The sequence below is a fragment of the Equus asinus genome, chromosome 8, assembly GCF_041296235.1.
Source record: "Equus asinus isolate D_3611 breed Donkey chromosome 8, EquAss-T2T_v2, whole genome shotgun sequence".
Taxonomy (NCBI): Eukaryota; Metazoa; Chordata; class Mammalia; order Perissodactyla; family Equidae; genus Equus; species Equus asinus.
This window is the reverse complement of record NC_091797.1, coordinates 2125172-2151213: the sequence shown is the minus strand read 5'-3', so window position 1 is coordinate 2151213 and position 26042 is coordinate 2125172. Positions and strand designations below refer to the sequence as shown.

The 26042-nt window shown below is 38.6% G+C and overlaps 1 protein-coding gene across 12 annotated transcripts in view; it reads left to right on the top strand.

Moving 5' to 3' along the window:
- The window catches only part of FAM135A (family with sequence similarity 135 member A), a 113042-nt gene that overhangs the window by 26018 nt on the left and 60982 nt on the right, over positions 1–26042 (top strand). For 11 of the 12 annotated variants that reach the window (XR_011504910.1, XM_044776964.2, XM_070514617.1 and 8 more), the window contains 4 exons: positions 2135–2214; positions 21799–21938; positions 22042–22112; positions 23514–23687. Coding sequence is in view for 10 of the 12 variants with exons in the window: in XM_044776964.2 (XP_044632899.2) it covers positions 2135–2214; positions 21799–21938; positions 22042–22112; positions 23514–23687 (465 nt within the window). In the remaining 2 variants the exon portion in view is untranslated. Of the gene's footprint in view, positions 1–2134; positions 2215–21798; positions 21939–22041; positions 22113–23192; positions 23334–23513; positions 23688–26042 lie in introns of those variants that run through there. The other variant, XM_044776966.2, reaches the window with a different exon arrangement.

Below are 26042 nucleotides of genomic sequence, written 5' to 3'. Positions count from 1 at the left end.
AGCTTCTGGCAACTACCAGTCTATTCTCTGTATCTGTGACCTTAGTTTTTTCTTTTTTCTTTTTTTAGATTCCACATATAAGTGAGATTACATGGTATTTGTCTTACTCTGTCTGACTTATTTCATTCAGCATAATGCCCTCAAGGTCCATCCATGTTGTTATAAATGGCAATATTTCATTCTTTTTGTGGCTGAATAATATTCCATTGTATGTGTATACCACAGCTTCTTTATGCGCTCATCCTTTGGTGTACACTTAGGGTGTTTCCGTATCTTGGCTACTGCCAGTAATGCTGCAGTGAACATGAGGTGCATATATCTTTTTGAATTAGTGTTTTCATTTTCTTCTGATAAATACTGAGAAGTGGAATTGCTGGATCATGTGATAGTTATATTTTTAATTTTTTGAGGAACCTCCATACTGTTTTCCCTAGTGGTTACACAAATTTGCATTCCTAGCAATAGTGCACAAGGGCTTCCTTTTCCCATATCCTCACCAACACTTGTTATTTTTCATCTCTTTGTTAATAGCCATTCTAACAGGTGTGAAGTGATACCTCATTGTGGTTTTGATTTGCATTTCTCTAATAATTAGTGACACTGAGCATCTTTTCATGTAGCTCTTAGCCATCTATATGTCTTCTTTAGAAAAATGTCTATTCAGATCTTCTGCCCATTTTTGATTGGATTATTTGGTTTTTTAGCTTTTCAGTTGTATGAGTTCTTTATATATTTTGGATGTTAACCCCTTATCAGATATATGATTTGCAAATATTTTCTTCTGTTCAGTAAGTTGCCTTTTCATTTTGTTGATGGCTTTGTTTGCTGTGCAGAAATTGCTTAGTTCGATGTAGTCCGACTTGTTTGTTTTTGCTTTTGGTATCAGATTCATAAAATGATCACCAAGACATATGTCAAGGAGCTTACTGCCTACCTTTTCTTCTATTTCACTTAATCTTTAGTTAAAATTCTCAGCACATGGAGTTGAAGAGTTCCTAGGAAACTGCTCACCTCTTGGTCCAAGGCTCTTGCTGATTCTACTTTGATTTTTGTTCCTAGTCATCTCATGTTTTCAAGTTGCCCTCCTCTTAATCTCAACTAATCGTCTCTCTCTGTGGAGTTTTACCATGTCCCTTTAAGGCCAAATCGTGACTTTAAAGTTTCTAAATTTAATTGACTACCCTTTCATTTACTCTTCTTTCATTCTGGCTTTGTGACTTGTTGTGACTTGGCCATATCTTTTCTTCAAGGGACACACCTGCCTAGAAATAATAATGATAGACGTATTTATGTATTTTAAGCTTTGTATTATTTACAAATTTAATAATTTAAACTACTATCTAGGAGATTATTAAAGAAATATAAACATTATTCAACTTCCCAGGGCACATCTAAACTCATCCTTGATTTAAACATCTCAATTTAGCTTATAGTGATTGTGTGTATGTGTAGATATGTGTCCTCCAGCACATACACAGATGTGCAGTGTAATGATGCTAAAACACAAAGATAATGTTTTTAGCTCAGTTTTTCCCTATTTAAACTGTTATTATTAATGACTGGTAGATTTTTAAATATTATTTATATATGTAGTATTTTTAAATCTTGTAGAATAAGCAAGTGAAAGTACATAAACAGGTAGCTCTGACCTTGAAAAAATGCTGAATTCTTTAAACCATATACATTCTTCATATTTTGTCATTTATAGTATGAAACCAATTTTTAAAAACCACTTATAATTCTCTATTTTCTCAAAATTATGCTTAAGAATAATTTATCTTTATTATTTTTTAAAAGAAAAAAAATGGATAAAACCAAGTTAAGCAGTGAAACACTTAGGTGCCCTACCGACTTCTCGGGTTGCTATGACCTTCTCTCGTTTAAGTAAGAAGTACTGTATGTGTTTCTTCTCTCTCTCAGTCATCCATCCCTGCTGTTTTCCCTCTGGGCTTTATGTCGTGCTGGTACTTGATCTGCAGATCTGACATGTCAGTTTCTACTGGTAGTAAATATTATGAGAGACTGATATAAGCAGACCCACTTTATTATTTTAATACATACAGATTTGTATAGAAATTGGAGTCTTGCATATTTTAAAAATATGTTTTGGAATGACGTCTTTGTTTTGCTTTAGTTTTTACCAGATTCGTGCATCTATGAAGATTCCACCGAGAGTTCCCCACAGAGTAGAAGCTCGTTTGTTACATGCAGCAGGTAAGCCAAGGAATACTTTCAACTTGAAAATCTGAAGCAACATTGTAATGGCCAATAAATTACTTTTCATAATTATTTTTATCTTTTTAATTAGAAATAGAAGATATCAAAGATCATCATTATTATACTTCTTATGAGAGTATATATGAGGCCTCAGTAAAACCAGTTTGGTTGTAGGTTCCTTGTCTCCCTCTTAGGTTTCTTACAATGAGCAAATGAAAGAATATATGTGAAATTTCCATGAAAACAAGCAAAAGTAGCAGTGGTATCAGTTATATCATGTAAGATGTAATTTTTAAAAATACACAGTGAATGTGGACACATAATTTGATGTATGATTACAAAGGTGTTTTTTTCCCCTGCCCTCTTCTCCACAAAGCCCCCCAGTACATAGTTGTATATTCTAGCTGTGAGTGCCTCTGTTTGTGCTGTGTGGAACACCACCTCAGCATGGCCTGATGAGCGGTGCTAGGTCTGCGCCCAGGATGTGAACCAGTGAAACCCTGGGCCACCGAAGCGGAGCACATAAACCCAACCACCTGGCCACGGGGCCAGCCCCCTTTTTTTCTTTTTCCTACAAAGGTGTTTTTTTGGTAAAGTCTTATAGTATGCCTTTTGGGAATATTTCTTTAACCACATTTTTTTTTCTGGGTTAACTACTCTAATTAGAAAACAAAGAGCCAGAAGGCAACATAAGGATGTATAAGTAGATATGTTATCGCAACTCTGTTATTTACTTATTTACTTATATTCTGCAGAGAGATACCAGCATTAAAGTGTTTGAGCCAAGCCTGGTGCCCCCGATGTAGTCAGTGGGCATTTTTTCAGCTTTCCTGATACAGCATACTCTGTTTTATTTTATGCAGTTAGGAAATTAAATGGTTAATGAAACATCTAAAGAGTTATCATATATGTCTAATATAAGTTACTGGTTTTCAAAGCATCATGAAATAATAAAATACACCTAACACTAAAGGTATGCTGGACATAATTCAATCCATTTTTGAAATTTGAAGGAAGATGTTCTGGAAATTTGAAGTGTTTAGGGCTATCTTTGTAGCATACTGTGGATACTGAAATGCTGGTTAGTCTTAGGTTTTGATGAGTTGTCCATAATGGAGAGTTTCCTCCAGCTTCCTGAAGACCGTGAGAATGCTCAGGGAGCCCTGTTGCTCATGGCCAAAAACAGGAACATTCTTTCTTTTAGAAAGGAAAAAGTTTTTTCTTCTTGGCCTTGCTTGCATGTTAAAGTGTATGTTTGTTGTCAGTAGGTCTTTTCTAAGTCTACTTTCTAGGAAACATAGTGGTTGAAGCAACGAATGTTACGAGATAGACTCGGTGCTTCCTTTTGAACTTCCTTAATCCAGTAAATGTCTTCCTCTGTTGTGTCTCCTCAAGTTGACAGTTGAAAAAACTAGAGAGACTTTCTTTTTTCTGGATTCCCTTTTATTTATTCTTTCAGCTTTATTGAGGAATAATTGACAGATATAATTGTGTATATTTAAATTATACAATGTGATTTGACATATGTATACATTGTGAAATAATTAGCACAATCAAGATAATTAGCACCTCTCTCACCTCACATAGTTAACTCTGTGTGTGTCTCTGTGTGTCTGTGTGTGTCTGTGTGTGTGTGGTGAGAATGCTTAGGATCTACTCTTAGCAAATTCCAAGGATACAGTACTGTATTATTAACTGTAGTCACCATGTGGTGCATTAGATCCTCAGAACTTATTCATCTTAGAGCTGAGAGTGTGCACCCTTTTATCTACATCTCCCCATTTCTGTCACCCTCCAGCTCCTGTCAGCCACCATTCTACTGTCTGTTGCTCTGAAATCGACTTTTTGTTTTGTTTTGTTATGATGTGTAAGTGATTCCATACACTATTTGTCTTTCTCTGTCTGGCTCTTTCACTTAGCTTAATGCCCTCTAGCTTCATCTATATTGTTGTAAATAGCACAATTTCCAGATTTTTTTATGGCTGAGTAATATTTCATTGTGTGTGTGTGTGTGTGTGTGTGTGTATATATGTAACACATTTTCTTTATGTCTTCATCTGCTGACAGGTTATTTCCATGTCTCGGCTATTGTGAATAATGTGGCAACAAACGTGGTAGTGCAGATATTCCTGGAGACACTGACTTCATTTCTTTCAAATATGTACCAGGGAGTGGAATTGCTGGATCATATGGTAGTTCTCTATTTAATTTTTTGAGGAACCTCCATACTGTTTGAAGTTTGGAGGAACTTCCATAGTGGAGGAACATATGGAAGTTTGAGGAACTTCCATAGTGGTTGTACCAATTTACATTCCCACCAACAGTGCACAAGGGTTCCCTTTTCTTCACATCCTCACCAACACTTGTTATCTTTTGACTTTTTGATGATAGCCATTCTAACAGATGTGAGATGATATCTATTTGTGGTTTTGGTTTGCTTTCCCTGATGATTAGTGATGGTGAGCATCTTTTCATGTAGCTGTTGGCCATTTGTGTTTCTTCTTTAGAAAAATGTCTATTCAGATTCTCTGTCCATTTTTTAATTGGATTTTTTTATGCTATTGATTGTATGAGTTTTTTAATACTTTGGATATTAACCCCTTATCAGATATGTGATTTGCAAATATTTTCTCCCATTCAGTAGGTTGCCTTTTCATTTTGTTGATTGGTCCTTTGCTGTGTAGAAGGTTTTTAGTTTGGTGTAGTTCCACTTGTTCATTTTTGCCTTTGCTTTTGGTATCAAATCCAAGTAGTCATTAACAAGACTGATGTCAAGGAGCTTTTCTTCTGGGAGTTTTATGGCTCCAGGTCTTACATTTAAGTCTTTAATCCATTTCCACTTAATTTTTGTGAGTGGAATAAGATAGGGGTACAGTTTCAATCATCTGTGTGTGATTATCCAGTTTTCCCAGCATCATTTATTGAAAAGACTATTTTTTCGCCATTATGTGTTCTTGGTCCTTATCAAAGATTAGTTGACCATATCTGTGTTGGGTTTATTTCTGGGCTCTATATTCTGTTCCATTGGTCTATGTGCCTGTTTTTATGCCAGAACCATACTGTTTTGGTTACTATAGCTTTGTAATATAGTTTGAGAACAGGAAGTATAATGCGTTCAGCTTTGCTCTTTTATTCTTAAGATTGCCCTGGCTAGTCAAGGTCTTTTATGGTCTCATATGAATTTTAGGATAATTTTTTCTGTTTCTGTGAAAAATGCCATTAGAATTGTGATAGGGATGGTGTTGAATCTGTAGATCACTTGGGGGAGTGTGGACATTTTAACAATATTAATTCTTCCAATCCAGGAACACGGGATATCTTTCCATTTATTTGTGCCTTCTTTAGTTTCTTTCATCAATATCTTACAATTTTCAGCATACAGGTCTTTTATCTCCTTGGTTAAATTTATTCCTAAGTATTTTATGTTTTTAGGGCTATTGTAAATGGGATTGCTTTCTTGATTTCTCTTTTGAATAGTTTCTTATTAGTATATAGAAGTGCAACTGATTTTTGTATGTTGATTTTGTATCCTGCAACTTTACTGAATTCGTTGATTAGTACTGACAGCTTTTTGGTGGAATCTTTAGGGTTTTCTACATATAAAATCATATCATCTGCACACAGAGATAATTTTATTCTTCCTTTCTTGTTTGGCAAACTGCTGTGGCTAGTACTACTGTGTTGAATAGAGGTGGTGAGAGTGGGCTCCCTTGTCTTGTTCCTGACATTAGAGGAAAGCTTTTAACCTTCCACCATTGAGTATGATGTTAGCTGTGGGCTTGTCATATATGACCTTTATTATGTTGAAGTACATTCCTTCTATGCCTAATTTGTTGAGAGTTTTTATCATGAAAGTATTTGAGTTTTGTCAAATGCTTTTTCTGCATTTATTGGAATGATCATATGATTTTTATCCATCATTCTGTTAATGTGCCATATCACATTTATTGATTTGTGTATTTGGAACCACCCTTTTATCCCAGGGCTAAATCCCATTTGATCATAGTGTATGATTCTTTTAATGTGCTCTGGAATTCAGTTTGCTGGTATTTTGTTAAGGGTTTTTGCATCTATGTTCATCAGGGATATTGGCTTGTAATTTTTTTTCTTGTAGTGTCTGTGTCTGGCTTCCATCTCAGGGTAATGCTGGCCTTGTAAAATGAATTTGGGAAGTGTTCCTTCCTGATCAATTTTTGGAAGTTTGAGAAGAATTGGTATTAATTCTTCTTAAATGTTTGATAGAATTCATCAGTGAAGCTGTCTGGTCTTGAGCTTTTATTTTTTTGGAGATTTTTGATTACTGATTCAATCTCCCTACTCATTATTGGTCTATTCACATTTTCTGTTTCTTCATGATTCGGTCTTGGTAAGGTGTATTGTCTCTAGGAATTTATCTGGTTATTTCTAGGTTATTTGTTGGTGTATAATTGTTTATCATAGTCTCTTATCCTTTGTATTTCTGTGGTGTTAGTTGTAATTTCTTCTCTTTCATTTATAATTTTATTTGTCATCTCTTTTTTTCTTAGTCTAGCTAAAGGTTTGTTTTTGTTTATCTTTTAAAAAAAACAGCTCTTAGTTTTGTTCATCTTTTTTATTGTTTTTCTTATCTCTGTTTCATTTATTTGCACTCTGATCTTTGTTATTCCCTTCCTTGTGCTAACTTTGGGCTTAGTTTGTTCCTTTGCTAGTTCCTTAGGTTATGAGATCTTTCTAGGTCATTTGTATGGCAGAAATATTACATGTAATTAATATCATTTATGAAATAATGTTATTTTGACATTATGACAAGTAAGTATTTCAGAAATACCCAAATACAGTACCTTTTTTTAAATGCCTTTTCCTGGGCACTGTGATTTTGGTTTTTATTAGTTATAAGTCCAGATTTAGTCATTGTTGCTACCAATTTAGTTTCTAGTTTCTGATACTATGAACTGTGTTTTATTGACTATGACCTGTCAGTGATCTGATAGTTTACTAGTGTATGGAAAGGAAGTATCTTTTAAAAATAAGATGTTGGGGCCCGGCCTGGTGGCGCAGCGGTTAAGTGCACACATTCCGCTTCTCGGCAGCCCGGGGTTCACTGGTTTGAATCCCGGGTGCGGACATGGCACCGCTTGGCTGAAAGCCATGCTGTGGTAGGCATCCCACGTATAAAGTAGAGGAAGATGGGCATGGGTGTTTGCTCAGGGCCAGTCTTCCTCAGCAAAAAGAGGAGGATTGGCAGTAGTTATCGCAGGGCTGATCCTCCTCAAAATAAATAAATAAATAAATTGTTTATGGCAGACACCAGTATTTAAAAGAGAAGCCTGGGCTTAGAAAACAGTAGACTTCCATAATATATAATTTTAGCTTATATGTGAAAACATTATTTATGTGTGTATTTTTATAGCATTGTACCAGAACATTTTTAAAATGTTGCATGCTTTTTAATTAAATTATCGCAGCAAAAATGGCAAACATAATAACTAGATTTTGGACAGAAGAAGAAAAAGATATATAAAATTTCTCTCATACTTTTTTCTTACTCTTTCAAGACAGCAAACTTTTGTCTGTCATGTCTAAAATATAATACCTAATATGATTTCCCAGGATCTTTTTTTATTCCAAATGTCATATTGATGTGTTTTATTTTTTCTAATTTAGAGTCTCTTATTTTTCTTATTTGTGGTACACAAAAAATTACACAATGTTTTAGAAATAAAGGGACCCTAAACAAATTGTGAGATGTGCCCCTTTCACTGCCTGGTACCATTTCCAGCATGACTCCCTTTTGTGTGTGTGGTGCTCCACAGCTTTTGAATCTTGTGTCGTCCTCTGAACACCTCTGTGGTAACATACATCTGGCATCCCCCCTGGTTTTCCTGCCAGTGTGCCCCAGAGTAGCCTGTCGTGTTCCATGTTCAAGTTCACATGGAAATTGTAGAGGGCAGCGATTGCTGGGGGGTGGCGATGCAGCAGAGGCTCACAGGTGTGGTAGATGCAAAATGATGCTCTCATGTCCACAGGAGTTTCCTCACCAGCAACCTGAAAGAAAGAGCCAAGGAGGCAGCCAGTTTATTCCAGTCTTTTGAGATATCGATTCTGTTCTCTTTTTATGTTCTCCCTCTCCCAAGATTTATTTCATTTTAAAATAGTATTTAGGAGTTCCTGGAGTGTGTACCTTTTTAACATTAATAAATTTGTTAGGAAAAAGTATCCTTCCAAAAATTTTCTGCCTCCAGAAATTACTCCTATGTATTTGGCTGACTTTGTTTTAATAAATACATGATTCTTGATTTCTAAATTCTAAATTTCATCTAAAAAGGATGAAATTTCTAAATTCATCCTTGATAACATAAATATATTTATATAAGGTAGTTTTCCTTTGTCCCCTGTGTTAATCCTCTTTTTACTTCTGTTCCTTAAAAATTCACTTTTCTTCTAAGGGCTGGGATTTTCTCTATACTTTTTATTTTATACCCTATTTTTCTCCTAACTTTGACTTATATTTTCATCTCAAGAGCTTTTCTTTCCAATACTGTTTTACCATAATTCCTATACCTTGTGTATATTTCTGAAAAACTTTTAGGAAGAAGAGAGAAGATAATTATTTTGTCTGTGAGTTGCAGTAGGGCAGGTTAGATGTGGTGGGAATTAGATGGTGTTATACAGCTTATTGCCACACATTTAAATTATTTCCAGCGTGAGATTGTGCTGACAGGGAGAGGCTTGAGTCAGGAAATAGCTGTCATCTGCAGTAACATCGGTCATGAAAGACAATGAGTGTTTATGGAGCTGTTGAAAATTGGTTAATAGGAAAGCATTCAGAAACGTCTACAACAGAGGAGTCATTGCTGGTTGTAGGAAGCTGGCCCCAGTTTGAAATGTTAGAGGACTGTGTACAGAGTTGATTAAAAGTTCAAATGACAGCTCTCCATTTCTAATAGTGATAGTATTTTTTAAAAAGAAACATACATTATTTTATTAGCTTTTTAATATCCATCCATCCCTTTTTTCTGAAAAGAATAATTTTATACAAATAATATAGGCAAATAGTTAAAAGGTCTATTAATCCAGAAAGATTTGTAGTGAAAACCATAGCTCACTCTCTAGATGCATCCACCTTTAACTATCTCTCTAGGCCTAATGGTTTCCTCCATAGAGACGTTTTCACTTCCTGTTGTGATAAATGACAGTTTATCTTGCACTACTTCCTACCTCCCTCTTCCCCTACTTTTTAAAAGAGATACCGTTATTCCCAGATCTTTCTTTGACCATTACTGTAGCTTCAAAAAATATGTTTAAAGCTCCATTTCCTATTTCAGCAAGTATGACAGACCTCTTATTTTGTAAAAGAAGCATATAAGCAATCTTGCCTCTTCTTTGAAATTTTCTCTTTCCCTCCACCTCCCAACCCTTTAGATATACCCTTTGTTTTGTATTACTGAGGTTGCTAACATTCATATTCTGTTTTGTGAATGTAGTTAAGTATTATGTGCTTTGTCTATGGTTTGATTCCAAAAGTTGAAAACAAGTAAACAGCATTTTCATTGTTATGGTAACACAAGAGGAAAAGGGTTTATAAAATTGAAATGACTCTCCATCATAAAGAAGGAAGATCTTGTGGATGGTCCCGTGGCCGAATGGTTAAGTTCACACCCTTTGCTTCAGCGGCCCCGGGTTTCGCCGGTCCGGATCCTGGGCACGGACATGGCACTGCTCATCAGGTCATGCTGAGGCGGCGTCCCACATGCCACAACTAGAAGGACCCACAACTACAATATACAACTATGTAGTGGGGGGATTTGGGGAGAAAAAGCAGAAAAAAAAAAAGATTGGCAACAGTTGTTAGCTCGGGTGCCAGTCCTTAGAAAAGAAAAAAAAAGAAGGAAGATCTTAAGTTTCTGGCAAGACAAAGCAAATCCACTTACCGTTTTGGTATTGATTTGGGTCACTTGTGATACCAAGGCAGCTATACCTTAGGTGTTTTAGCAGCTGTAGATTCAAAGACACAGCTCTGTTGTAGTTAACACAGTCGTAACTTGGAATCAGGATACCAACTTCCTTCTAAGTTACCTCGGAAAACTCACTTAACCTCTTTGAGCCTCAGTTTCTTATCTGTGAAATGGGTTACCTGCTTTACAAGGCTGTCATGCGTTAAGTAAGTGAAAGTTCAAACTCCAAAGGGCTGTATACATTGAAGTATTATTGGGCTGCTAGTAATATAAGAAAGAATGTGAAGCAGTCGAGTTTTGACTCATTTACTGTGCTATTTGTGAACTATTTATGGTCGTAAGGAGCTGAAACTTATAATAAAGTTTATTTGATGTTTTCCTATGATTTATATAATTTCTATTATGCAGCGTAGTAATTAAGTACATGGGATAACATCTCGTGTAAATATATAAACTAAAAATTTTTAAATTAATAAAACCATTTCTGGGATAAGAAGTGTGAACTAGGATGGGCAGCAACAAGGGAAACTGAAGGAAGGAGAAGAGTTCACAAAGACCCCTGAATCTGTAACTTATCAAAGAAGTCCAGGTACCTGGGCTTGCATTTCTGTGCTTGTAAAACTAGTTTAGTGTGGAGAAAGTGTTTGAGTTTGGCTATAGTTTCAAGTCTTGTTCTGCCACTTACTAGCTGGATGGTCTTAAGCAAATTATTCGGTTTCTCTGAGCCTTTCCTAATCAGTGAAATGGAAATAATCCCTGTCGTACAGTGTGTTTGTGAAAATTAAATGAGAAAATTGAGTAAAGAGACCTGGTATAGTGCTTAGTAAATAAGTTTTTAAGAATTAGCCTTACTTGTATGCAGGATAGCTGATTGATGTGGTTTAACCTTTTTATGCTTCCTTTGGGTCTTTTCTTCCCCAATGAGACAGCTGTTCCCTACTAGTGTAGGAGTTCTGTGATATGTGTAAGAGTGAACTGCACACATATGTTTGAACTAATTTATCAGTGTGACATAGAAGACCAAGCACAGGCTTTGGAGCAAATGCAATGACATTTACTTCCTGAGCAAATTATGTAAGTTATCAGAGCCTTGGTATCTATAAAATGGATATATTAATCCCTGCCCTCTAAGACTGCCTAACAGATTAGGAACAACGTATGTAAAGTGCAGTGCCTGGCACTTAGATGGTAGCTAGCAACAGTAGTGATAAGACTGTGATTTCTTGTCTTATTTTTTTTAGTGAATAAATTTGACATATAACATTGTGTAAATTTAAAGTGTACAATGTGTTACTTTGACACATTTGTATATTGTAACATGATTGCTGTTGTAGCAGTACTTATCCCATTACATAATTACGGTCCAGTATTGTCTGTGTTATACTGTGCTTTAGGTCTCTGTGGCGCATTCACTACTCATTGCAAGTCCGTACCCTTAAACATCAGTCTTATCCCATTACATAATTAGGGTCCAGTATTGTCTGTGTTATACTGTGCTTTAGATCTCTGTGGCTCATTCACTACTCATTGCAAGTTTGTGCCCTTAAAACATCAGTCTTATCCCTCACCCCCATTCCCTGTTAACCACCATTTTTTACTCTCTGTTTTTTATGAGTTTGACCTTTTTTGATTGTACATAAAAGTGATATCATACAGTATTGTCTTTCTCTGTCTAACTTACCTAAGTTAGCGTAATGTGCTCAAAGTGAATCCATGTTGTCACATATGGCAGGATTTCCTTCTTTCTCATGGCTGAATAATATTCCATTGTATGTGTATACCAAATCTTTTTTCTTTTTCTTTTGAGGAAGATTAGCCCTGAGCTAACTGCTGCCTATTCTCCTCTTTTTGCCGAGGAAGACTGGCCCTGAGCTAACATCCATGCCAATCTTCCTCTACTTTATATGTGGGACGCCTGCCACAGCATGGCTTGCCGGGTGGTGCCATGTCTGCACCCGGGATCCGAACCGGTGAACCCTGGGCATCTGGAGAGGAACATATGAACTTAACCACTGCACCACTGGGCTGGCCCCATATACCACATCTTTTTTATCCATTCGTCCATCGATGGACACTTAGGTTGCTTCCATAATCTTGGCTGTTGTGAATAACACTGCAGTAAACATAGGAGTGTGTATATCTCTTTGAAATCTTGTTTTCATTTCCTTTGGGTGTATACCCAGAAGTAGAATAGCTGGATCTTATGGCAGATCTATTTTTAGTTTTTTGAGGAACTTCCGTATAGTTTTCCATGGTGGCTGGAGCAATTTACATTCCCACCAACAGTGTATAAGGATTCCCTTTTCACCACATCCTCGCCAGCACTTGTTATCTCTTGTCTTCTTGAAGATAGCCATTCTAACAGGTGTGAGGTGATATCTCATTATGGTTTTGATTTGCATTTCCCTGATGATTAGTGATGTTGAACTTCTTTTCATGTGCCTATTGGCCATTTTGATGTTCTTTTTGGAAAAATATCTATTTAGTTCTTCTGCAAGACTGCTATTTATGAGGAGAAAGAAAAGGAAATTGCACAAAAATTCAAACAATAATGTGTGGGGAAGGTCTTATTACTAAAAAAATATATTCTCCACTTTGATAGATGCTTCACAACTAGATAAGCATTTGGACTAATAAGAAATCAACGCTGGTTGAACAAAGAAGAAATTTCCAGTTATTTGTATTTGATTGACCAGGGTTTTTCTAAGGCCATCTGTTCTGGGTAAAATTCTTTATGTGTATGTGTACTCCATTCTTCTTCCTGCTCACCACCGCGTGCTTTTATACAGGTGATAGCGGTTAAAAAACTTAATATGAAGACAAAAGGGAGGCTGGAATTAAGGACTAGTTATCAAGGTAAGGAAGGGTTGGCCCAATTGCTTTGCCTGGGCCACTTGTAATAAAGCCTTGAATATTTTGAAGTGCTGCCAGAAGAACTCTCTCTTTCTCCCCTCCTAGTTGTCTTCTTAAATATTGCCCAGCCACCAACTTTCCAGGGTCTGCCTTTGAGAGCCGCTGAAATGTGATCGTTTTGCTGAATTGTCAGGCTTGTTCATGATCTGACCCTATTCTATGCGTCTAACTTTGTTTCCCAGCGTTCTCCCTGTGGAGTCTATGGAGCCACTTCCAATTTCTCAGATTTGATGGGCTCTCACTTACCTCGTGTTCCGTGCCTGTTGTCCCCTCATTATCTCCTGCGTTAAGCCATAGAGGCCTCCCATAGCAGTTAGAAGTCTCTGCCGCCGTGTTGTCATAGCACTGCCTGTGTACCTCCTTCAGCTCTTATCATCTTAGAATTTTTTTCCTCAGAAATGGAATTCTAATATAATCATACATTAAGAATCATTGAAGAAGACTGCTTTAAGAAAACTGAGGAAAGTTTAAAGAAATATAAAGCTAGAGGCAATTCATATTATCTCACTAATCCATTACTGTTATCAGCAATTGAATAATCTCAACAACCATGAATGGAAAACCAAGCACAGAGTTAGATCTTACAGTAAACTTTGCATAGATGGTGAAGCTTGAGTCCATTTGACATCACAAGCCTCCATTTTGCTTTCCGTAGATTCAACAGCTTCCTTCTGTCACTGCCATTACTAGTCTTTTTACCTGGCGTAAGTGGTAGTGATCATTACATGGCCATCTGCTTTGGCCTCCTGAAGTGGGGGTTAGGAGATTATTGCATTGTACTGCAGATGTTTCCCTGAATGCTTCTGTCCAAACTAAATTGGGAACTCTGAAGGCGGGAGTAGTGTTCTTATTTATCTTCATATCTCTTAGTTCCTGATATTTTAGAGGCTTAATAACTTATCGTTGAATGAATGCTCACTTCTTTGCACAATAAATAAGAGATACCAATGCTACTGCTTAACCAAAGGAAACGGAAATGTAGAAAGATAGCAATAGGAATGAAGTATAAATTATCAGGCTTAATGTAAGTGTTTGTAGACCTCTATCAAAGGTCTCTAAGAGTAGATCTTATCTCTGGGTTGGCAGATAACTGAAAGGCCAAGTGAAAATAGTCATTTCAACTAGGAAATACGGCACTAAATTAAGGAGTTAGATAGATGAAGGCTCATTTATTCAATAAATACTTGCTAGGTGCTTATTATGTGGAAGACATAGTGCTCACTCCTAAGTTAAAGCAATGAAGAAGATTTTTGTGACTCCTAACCTCAAGATGGAGCTTATCATCTGGTAAATATTAAGAAGCAGAGAGGGTTTCAGATTCAAGACGGTGAGCTGAGTATACACATATGTTTGGGTCTTCTTGTTTCCAAGACTCCTTGGTAATAGCAATACAGAAGTGCAAAAAGGAATAATAGAAAAACATTTCACTCAGGTTTTGAAGGACAGAAAACAGAAGTGGGAGCTGAACTGCCCTTTGGGACACCTTCCCCAGGGATTTCAGGCAGGCACAGCAGATGAAGGGATGTGAGGGGCCCTGAAAACAGGAATGCATTAAAGGTCTGTCACCGGCTCAGCCGTGTCAGTTGGGTGCCCCAGGCCCAAGTGCAGAATTCAGGAAGGTTAGTGTCTACTTTAGGACAAAACCCCCAGCGCTCTTATCTAAATAAACTGCTATGAGGTATTCACACTCCAAAGTAAAGCACTCGTGTGTGTGTGTGTGTGTGTGTGTGTGTGCATGTGTGTGTGGTAAAAAGCACATAACTTGAAATCTACCCTCTTAACAAATGTGTAAGTGGGCAGTACAGTGTTGTCAGTTATATACACATTGGTGTGCGGCAGATCTCTAGGACTGCTTCACCTTGCATGAGAAAAACTCGGTACCACTGAATAGCAGCTCTTCATTTCCCCTTCCTCCTGCCCCTTGGCAACCACCATTCTACTTTCTGCTTCCATGCGTTTGACTACTTTAGAATAACCTTGCTTAAGTAGAATCTTGCAGTGTTTGACCTATTTCACTTAGCATAAGTCGTCATGGCTCATCCATGTTGTAGCATATGACAGGATTTCCTTCCTTTTTAAGGCTGGATATATTCCATCATAAACCTCATCTTCTTTATCCATTCGTCCATCAATGGACATTTAGGTTGTTTCCATCTCTTGGCTGTTGTAAATAATGCTGCAGTGCACATGGGGGTTGCAGACACATCTTCAGGATCCTGTTTTCAATTCTTTTGGATAAATACCCTGAAGTGAGATTGCTGGATCATATGGTCATTTTATTTTTAATTTTTGGAGGAACTTCACTACTCTTTTCCACAGTGGCTACACCATTTTACATTGCCACCGGCAGTGTACACGGGTTCCGATTTCTCCACAGGTGCTGACCATGTACATAATACTGTATGAAGTAAGAAACATGAGACATGGACCTTGCCTTCTTGAGGTTTCTGTTCCTTCCTCCTGAAATTCTCTTTCTTTCCATTCTCATTTGACTAACTTTTTTATGGTATTTCAACTCAGATGCTTTATTGTCAACAAAGGCTTTCCTGACCCCACAGACTAGCTTCACCCTCCTGTTTGACCTGCCGTACCACTCTGTCCTCCTCCGTAACACTTAGTGCAGGTGTAGTTTACAGAATTAGATGAGGGCAGGGAACCTGTTGGGTTTTTTGTTTGGTTTGGTTTGATCTACTTAGCTTAGAACAATGGATGGCACAGAGTGCCTGTACAATAAATATTTAAAATTTTGTTGTGAACTGTATCATACATTTTTGAAGGTCATATAAAACATTATTTTATTAAATAATAAAGTGAACACCCAGGTACCCAACCCTTCATTTAAGAAATAGAACATTGCTAGCACCGTAAACGCCTCCTGTGTACCTTCCTGACTTTTGTGTTAATCATTCTTTTGCTTTCTTCATTATTGTTTTATCACCTATGAATGTATCCCAAGGAAGTATCTGGTTGAGTATGGAAAAACTGAGCAGCAAGAACAAGCCCAGTTGTATAAGAAAGCTCCAGTATCACTACAATTAAAATAAGGTTATCAGAAGAAAAACATCTTTCTGGGTTATAGTACGTCTGTGTACTTGAGAGGTTTCAAGACCTCCTTTGGGGAAGTTATTGGGCAAGGGCAAGAGTCAGTTGTGTGAAACTTAAAGCCCCCCACGTTCAGGGCTTCCGGCAAGGTTGTCATGTGATGAAGTATTGGATGTCCAACATATGGGGTAGGCTGATTTGCATCTAAACTTACCATTCAACTTTCCTTCCTTCAACTCTCAGGTCTAGGTCGAAGCAGAAAACTTCTGTGAGGTGGAAAGACTGCCCTCGTGTATCTAGGCATTAGGGCAGCAACTTCATCAGTACACCCTCAAACAAATCAAGTACGGTAAAGAATTTGGCCAAACTTTTAGTCTGTCCCTTAGGTTAAAAAATGGTACCATGGCAGCAAAGATCTTTCAGACAGCAGACCTCAATGTATGCATCTGTTGAGGCACGCCAGGCCAGTCTGTATTCCTCCCCCTCTGTGTCTGAGGCAGAGGATCTCTTTGGGTCTTCCCTCACCTTCTTCCTAGGGATTCCCTTCTTCTCTCTTCTGCATTGGATCTCTGGTTTCCTAAACCTACTTTCCTTTCTCAGTTTATGCTGTTATTTTGGTGGACCCTTTCTCCATTATCTTGCTGAGAAAAATGACATAGGAAATAAATATTTTGCAACCATCAATGTCTAAAACTGTCTTTCTTCTAGTCTCATACTTGTTTGAAAGTTGAGCCAAGTATAGAATTCTAGGTTGGAACTCTTTTTCCTTCAGAATTTTGGAAGTACTGCTTCATTGTCTTTGGGTTTGCAGCATTGCTGCTGAGAGTTCCAAAGCTGCTCTGATTGCTCATCCTTCCTAGGTGACCCTTTCCCCTCTCAGGAATCTTGTAGAATCCCTTTGTTTCTAGTGTTCTGATGGCACATGATGACCCTCAGGTCTCTCTGCATGCTCATTGGGCCCTGTAATCTGGAGACACATGTACTTCAGTTCTGGGACGTTTTATGTTGTTAATGATTTTCTCCCATCTGTTTTCTCTATTCTTTCTTTCTGGAACTTCTTTTATTTAGATGGTGGATCATCTTTACTAGATCTCTTAATTTTTAGTGTTTCCTCTCCTTGTTTCCATTTGTCTTTTGCATACTCACTGGGTCATTTCTTCAACTTTAAAACCCATCTTTTAAGCTTTTTGCTTTTCTCTGTCTCTCCCTCTCTCTTTCTCCCTCTTCTCTTTCTATTCCTTCCTCCCTCTCATCCCTTCCCTTTTTCTTTTAAAATCCAAGTGCTCTTTTGTTCCCTGAGTATTCCTTTGTTATAGCAACATTTTTCTTGTTTCCTGAATGCACTTTTTTCCAAGAACAGTAGGATTTTTTTTTCAGTTTTATTTTTCTCTACAAGTTGCTTTTTTCCTCTTGTTTTGATCTCTGACTTGCGCATTAGACACTTTCCTCGGGTGTCTGATGGTCCTCAGTTATCTATGCATGAATGAAAGGTGGGCTGAATGGAAGTTCTGAGAGCATACGTGGGCCTTGTCTCTCTGGGCTGTGCATTAGGGTCGTCTTAGTGAGCTGTTTGCTAGGCAGTCTTTGAAGTCAGTATCTGTAGCTCTTATCTGTTACGGTAGATCTACGTAATAGATCTGTTGTAGATCTGTTGGGTTGGTCAGATTCCGCATGTCAAGAACTGTGAAGAATCTGATATTTTATCTTATGTATTGTTGAAAATAGTTCTCCATGGTTTCTCACAGTTCTGTATCTCTTGTGAGCAGAGACACTGACAGATTTCTGTTGCAGACTATCTTTTTAAGGATGTTTGTATTTTGAAGAGCTATGCATAGTATAGACAGCTTCTCTGTCTGGAGCAGAAAATAGATATGTCTGCTGTCCAGCATAGTAAAGATAATGTCTTCCTCCAGTTCAGAGGTTAGGCAGGTTTCTTATAGCCCCTTACAAAAGATTGAAGTTTCCTAAGCATAGAGTTCCTCGATAGTGACCAAAACACTCTGCATGCATAGCATCCCCCTGGGCCTGCCTCCACGTCACCCCCATAAGACTTAGGGAAGTGAGGCCGAGAGCAACCGATGAGAACATGGAGTTCATGCTGTTTGCTGTGCCATGAGTAATAAAGTCCTGTGACCCAGGAGTCTTGTGTCTTCTGCCAGCATCCATGACACTGTGGCAGGCTGGCTTGTTAGCATGCAGATAGGGTAAAATCTTGCACACTTCACGGTTCTTGAAATGCCAGAGAAGACTCTGGTGTCTTTCTTTCCTGGGGAGTAAGAATCTAACTGCCAGCCTTCTGGGAGCCCAGCAAAGGAAGAGTTCTGCGAGTCTGTGCTCAGTATTCAGGAATGTGTCCATATGCCTGTGCTCGTCTGCACATGCTCTCAGTTCTGCAGGTGACTTCCAGCTCAGAGGGCCTCTGCTTATCCTCTCCAGGGAATAAACCTCCATACTCCTACTAAGGTGAAGGAGGGACAGCAGCCTAGTGGCATGTAGTAGAGTCACTTAGTAACCGTCTCAGTTATCAGATTGACTGTCACGGTATCACAGTGCTTGTGTTCAAGTCACCCTTATTTTACTTAGTAATGGCCCCAAAGCACAAGAGTAGTGATGCTGGCAATTCAGATATGCCAAAGAGAAGCCTAAAATGCTTCCTTTAAGTGAAAAGGTAAAAGTTCTCCACCTAATAAGGAAAGAAAAATAATTGTATGCTGAGATCTATGGTAACTTTTATTACAGTATATTGTTATAATTGTTCTATTTTATTATGTTATTGCTATTAACCTCTTACTATGTCTAATTTATAAATTAAACTTTATCGTGGGTGTATATGTATAGGAAAAAACATAGTATCTATAGGATTCAGTGCTATCCATAGTTTCAGGCATCCACTAGGAGTCTTGGAATGTATTCCCTGCAGATAAGGGGGACGACTTTATGTGTTTTCTCCAAACAAGAATATTCTTGTTTATAACCCCATTAAAACCATCACAAAGTTAACATTGATACATTACTTCCATCTTATCCGCAGACCCATTCAAGTATTGCTAGTTGTCCCAATAAATTTCTTTATAGCAGAATGATCCAGTTCAGAATCATGCATTGTAATTAGTAATGTCTTTCATCTCCTTTGTTGTGGAACAGTTCCTCAGCCTTTCCTTGACTTTCATGACCCTGACACTTTTGAAGACTATAATCCTGTTAATTTGTAGAATGTCCTTCAGTTTCTGTTGATCTGTGATTTCCTGATGATTAGATAGAGATATCTCAGAAGTGATGCTGTGTTCTTCTTATTATGTCCTGTTAGGTGGCACATGATTTCTATTTGTCCCATTACTGGTGATGTTAAGTTGGGTCATTTGACTAAGTCTTTGTCATTCTTCTTCACTGTAAAGTTACTCTTTTCCCCTTCAAAATTCTGATTTTTTTCACTCATTTATTTATTTCTATCAGTATGGACTTAATGGGTTTCTTTTTGATTTAATGGCTGGTAATTCATTACTATCATAATTTATTTTGATGCTCAGTTCATCCCAGATATGACCAGGGATGGCCTCTTCTAGCCAGCTTCTAGGTCCTTTTGTTGTGTCCCTCATTGTTTTAGCACTTCCTTACTGTCTTGTGTGAAAAGATGGTCCAAACTTGTTTTGTCCTGTCTGTGCTCCAGCTCTGCAGTCAACCATTTCTCCGAAAGCCCTGATTCCTTTTGGTGGAGAATAATTAGAAACCAGTCCTTGGGGCCTTGTTGCTCCAGGCCCTTTGAGTGGATAGAGCTAGTGAGTACGTGTATGTACACAGTATGTATTTACACGTATATATACAGATTTACACTTGTCTTTATCTAAATATGTAGTGAAAACTGTGAGTTCACATCAGTATTTCTCATTTCAACCAGTACCACAAGATTCATTTTACATTTGTATCTCCTTTCCATATGTGCACATCCTTTCTCTCAAAAGTTTCAGTAGGAAACCTGACTCATTAATATATTTTCTTACGTGATGAGTCCCGTATAGGAGCCATTCTCTCATCACGCACCCTCTCCCTCAAGGATGCTCTCCTTACACCTCTTGGGCCTAAGCAACTCCTGCCAGGTCACTCCCTGACGTGGACACCCTCCTCACCCCATGTGGACTTGCTGAGTCCTTGTGCCAGGAGCTGCTTCTGCAGGGACATCCTCCTCACCTTGTGGGGGCTCCGTTAGAGTGTGTCAGGCTGCTGCCCACCACCCTCACCCCACGTGGAAGTTTTCCTCATCCTTTCTGGACTCCTGCACCCTGCACCAGGCTGCCCCCTTCAGGGACTCCCTTCTCACCTAATTTGGGTCCAGCCCCCTTCGTGGGTTCTGACTCTTCATTCCAGGCTGCCCTCCTCCCCTGCACTGACAGTAGGCCACCACCCCGTATGGACACCCTCCTTGCTCCAGTTGGACTCTGGTATCTCTCTCTGAGCTCCCTGTCCCGCCGAGGTGCCAAGCTTGCTTTGTCTCTTGCTTAAACATCTTCAGTTTCTTCAACTGTTTCTCACATCACATTATTGCAAGAGGATAGAATAAGACAGCAGGTGGGCTATTGGAATGACCTGACACCAAGAACTCGGAGATTGACCAACCTTTACAGGTAAACGACATAGTCTTCCATGAGGCTGCTCTCAATTTAGACGCCAGCTGCAACTTCAGGGGTCCACAAGATACCCTCACTTCTGATCAGATGGCTACAAATTTCGGGTTTCCATTACCCCCTCAGGTTCTATAATTCACTACAACAACTCACAGAACTCAGGAAAGCTCTCTGCTTATTATTACAGTTTTATTAAAGCAAAGATAGAGCTAGATATTATTATAGCAGATCAGAGCCAGCCAAAAGAAGAGACACACAGAGTAAGTTCTGGGAGGTCCCAGATTTGTGAAGCTTCCATTGTTCTCTCCCCGAGGAGTCAGGATGCATTACCCTCCAGAAAATCTGTATGCGACAGAACGTAGAGTATTGCGAACCAGGGCGGCTCACTCAGGCCTTGTGTCTAGAGTTTTTATTGGTGTCTGATTACATAGGCATGGTTGACTGAATCATCACCCGTGTGGCTCAGTCTCCAGCCCCGTTCCCCTCCCTGGAGTAGGGAGCTCAAAGCCCAACTCTCTAATCATATGATTGTTCTCACCGGTGTGGCCAGCCCCTGTCCTGAGTCACCTCCTTACCATAAACTGTCTGGGCCCACCACGAGTAACAAAGACACTCCTGCCACTGGGTAATTGTAAGGATTTAGAAGCCATCTTTCAGGAACTGGGGACAAAAGCCAACCAGATTCTTTATTACAAGGTTTAGAGGTTACCTCCCAGCAACCAGGACAAAGGCCAACCGAATTCCTTAGTGTGGAGCTAGGGAAAACTAAATTGCTTCCTTCTGTGGTGGACAGATCAGTCGTTCACTCTTAAAATAGCTACCTTGAGATTCCCTCGTTTACCTTCTTAGATTAAGTTGTACAACAATTTTATAATGGTTATAATGTACTTACTTGTTCATTTTTTATCATAGGAATTAATAAAGTTTCAGAAATGTTCTAATACTGCTATATAAGATGATAATGGCGTTGGAGTAATGTAATCAAGCTTACAATACTTTAAAGTAAAAGTATTAATTCGCTTGTGTTATATTTTTGCCTTTTACCTGTCAGTTATATATCTTATCTGTTTTAGGTATGACTTTAGCCTTTCCAGCTTCAGTTCATGATTCTCTGATTTGCAGTAAAACATTTCAAATTCTTTATAAAAATGAGGAGGTTGTTTTAAATGATGTCATGATCTTCAAAGTTAAAATGTTGTTGGATGAAAAAAAGGTAAGCATCTCTTCCTATATATTTAGATGGTTTTTGTAAAGCCTCAAGGTGTATTTCTCACTTTCTAAAAATATTCAAAAAATATATTATAATTTCTCTTCAGATTGAAGAAACCCTTGAGGAAATGAATTTTCTGTTATCCTTGGATCTGCACTTCACAGATGGAGATTATTCGTAAGTAGGCTAATCAAACAATTAAAAATCTTTAGTTACTCATGACGGTTATGTGTTAGTATTAGATTCCCCATTTTCTTCTTAGAATCTAGCCCGTCCCCTTCTTGTTTATTTTGAACTACTCTATCTTGTGGGAAGCCTGCCTCATGAGAATGGTTAGGCCTACTCTTGTGCCCATGCTTGTTCCAGGAGCTCCTGGTGAAATCCAGACAAGGTAAACAAATATGAAACAATTTCCTAGATTCTAGAAGTTCCTGTTGATACAAATCCACTGCCATGAGGCATTTAAATATAAATGAGCTCTCTTTCACTGTATCACTGGCTAACCTTTCTTGGTGGCATGAGTGATGCCATCTTTAGGCGGGTCTTGTGGTATTGAGAGAGTTACCAGAACTGATGACTCTCACACTTGGTGGCTGTTTCTAGTTCGTTAATTTCTGGAGCCTTGAGGGAGTTTGGGACTGGCTGTCCTGAACTCGTCCGCACATCTGAACATGCAGTCGCATATTTTAGGGACGAACTGAGCTTGTATTCGTTTAAAACAAGAATCAGAGATCCATTTAACAGTTTTGTTTTGGTAGATCTTTTGTTTTTTTCATTTCAAATTTGTGTGTAGAAACGCTTCTTGAAAATTGCATATAATTCAGACTGCAGGTAGGATAAAAGACTAAGCAGTCACGTCACTGAAAGGTCCACTTGAGAAGTCCTCTGCTCTCATGCAGGGATAAGAATTTTCCACGTGGTAGCTTCTGCTCTCCTGCGATACTTGTTTACTGCAAAGAATTCCTTAAGGGATTCTTTTTTACACCAAGTCAGACTTCTGTAAGTGGAGTAGGCTGAAATGACTAAGTAGTTCATTAGCTGTAGATAGATGTAATGTATGTATGGGTTAAAGTATGTATGTATTTAGATATCATTTTCATGGCATTTCAGCTTTTTGTATGTGCAAATCTATTGACAAACTAAATATCCGTATAAAATATCAACCAAATTAACCAATTAATAACAAAATTTTGTACACTAAAAATAATCTTACATATCTTTTGGAATTTATTATAATAGGATTTGACCTATGTTACGCGGCAACCTTATAATCAACAGTATTCTCTATGGAGTAAAATTTATGATAAGATGAGAATAATTCCTGAAGTCTCAAAAAGGACTCATTTTATAGGGACATTAGTGGAAAAGTCCATATCACAGACTGATAGAAAACTGTAGGTAAGGTCTGGTTATTTTTGTGTTGTTAGATTTCGTATTGCTGTCTAATGCAAATGTGGTGCTTTCCAAAGTTTTAAAGAAGTAATTAAGTGACTAAATGTTTGGTAGTTTAAACTGCTGCACGAAATACTGGCCACACTGGCTGTGCTGTGTTCCGTGCACATGTGCTACCTCTCGCAGGGCGGACGACCTGGGCTCCTTGCAGCTGATCAGCAGCCGGACGCTGAAGCTGCACCTGAGCCTCCACAGGGGCCTCCACCACCACGCCAACGTCATGTTCGACTACTTCCACCTCTCGGTCGTGTCCGTCACAGTCCACGCGTCGCTGGTGGCACTACACCAGCCACTCATCAGGTAGATTGAATCACTGCCCAGTCCTGGTTAATGTCGTGTCTTTTGTTCTTAGAGTGAAAACATACACGATGATTTAATAAATACTTCCATTTTATACTAAAGTAATAAAATAATAAAATTTAAGAGCACGGTAACATTAGATTGACACCTTATTTATTACAGAAATATGGAGCAGTCTTTGTCAAATAAACTGACTAAGAAAAATGATGCAGTTTGGAAATAACTATACAGCGTGGTTTAGTCTGTGCCTGTGCTTTTCTGCAACGCTCAACTGGGGTTATTCAGTCTCTGAAACAGTGTGTTCATTTTTTCTTAGCTTTTTTGTTTGTCTCTTCTCTGTATGGGCTAATTTGATCTTCTTAAATCTATACTATACAATAATTCTTGTTTTCTAAGTCATTAATCAATTTTATGGGCCTTTACTAAGCATTTTTAAACTGTATACTGTACCATTTTAGCTTCGAGGTGCCTAATGTTCTGGATCATAATAAATGCACTGGGATAATTATTTTTTCTGCCCACTTCCACAAGGAGTCAGAGTGTCTTTCATTAATGTAAGAGTACAATTCAAGCTCTTCAGTTTTTACAATAAAACATCCTCCTTGTGGTGTGGGCAACAAATACACACCTTTTTTTTTCTTTTCTTTGTCTTTCTTTCTTTCTTTTTGGTGAGGAAGATTGGCCCTTAGCTAACATCTGTTTTCAATCTTCCTCTTTTTGCTTGAGGAAGATTGTCACTGAACTAACGTCTGTTGGCAATCTTCCTCTTTTTGCTTGAGGAAAATTGTCACTGAGCTAACATCTGTGCCAGTCTTCCTCTATTTTGTATGTGGGGTGCCGCCGCGACATGGTTTGACGAGAGATGTGTAGGTCTGGGCCTGGGATCCGAACCCGTAAACCCTGGGCCGCCGAAGCAGAGCACACGAACTTAACACTACACCATCAGGCCAGCCCCTAAATACTTTTAAAATTAGTAACTTCTCTGAAAAGACTCCACATTGATATGATTTCTGAACTGCCTACTTTGTAATTTCTGACACAAATCTGATTCCAACAACTCATATTAGGGATGACGCTTAAGGGTTATGATGTTAAACTGATTTATCAGAAAACTAAGTAGATAATTATGTAGAATTACCCTCAGAATTTATAGAAGACCAACACAGTGTAACACATTGCCCACAAGTAGCAGCCTCCTGTGGCACACCCTTACGTCATTTTGAAACCTGTGTGAGAGATCTCCCAGGGTCCTGGGCTGGGGAGTCTCTCTCCTGGTGACGTGCTTTGCCTCCTTGCTCTACAGTAAGAGCGGTAACTCCTTGTTTTGCCATCTCTGTCCTACCTCCTAGGCCTTTGAGAGCTTGTTCTCAGTTTCTATAACTTTGGTAAGCAGGAAAGTGCTCCTATTATTATATAGAATTTTATTATAAACTTCAAAACAATTTTAGATGATTGAATAAATTACATGTAATAACATAATAAATGAATGAAACTTCTTTGACAAGAAAGTGGGGTTTTTTGAAATAGAACTTTCAAGTAAGTGGTATACAATATTACTTTTATATGAATTACATTTTAGGTTTTAGTGCTGAAAGTTTATCTGTTGATAAAATACATTCCTGTAGTTTTTCTGAATCTCTTATTTTTGTAATTTCTGTAGGAGTCCCTACTAAACTGTCTCAGCAGGCCCTTCTTTATGACCCTGGCTCGGTTTCTCTTCTGAGGACCGTGCAGACAGTTCGTGGAGGTCGGCGCAGGCTGCTGATGTTGCCTCCTGAGGCCCTGTAAACAGGGTGATGGTGTTCGCGTCACTAACGCAGCGAGCTGACCGCCTGCTTCCTCCTGGGATGCAGCGCGTTTGCCGCAGCCCCACAGGAGAAAGCGGAGCTCATCTCCTGGAGGCCCTTTACTGGAGGGAGAAGCCGTTTTTGGCTCAGAATCTGAAGCCAGGAGGATTAGCTGTCAGCTCTGCTTAGTGGCTGGGAACGAGGAGGAGATACGGCATCAGCAAGGTGGCTGTTCTTCACCTGGGTGCCGGGACCCTGACACGCCCTCTCCTGCTGCTGGACCTTTGCCCTGCGAGAAGTGGCGCCTTTGCTGCTCAGTGCCTGTGCAAGGGCCAGGAAGCCGAGCAAGAGGGCGGGCGAGCTTGGCTGGTGGCGCACCGGTGGAGGGCGTGTGCAGGGCCACGTTCCTCGCTGTTCAGGCTTCGACAGTCTTGCCTAACATTTTGTTACAGGTGGATTTTTTATCTTCTAATCACAATGAAAAAGATTTTAAATTTACAATGTTGTCTTTTTAAATGTTATTTTTATTTAAAACAATTTCTATAATCAACCCAATTATAGATACTAG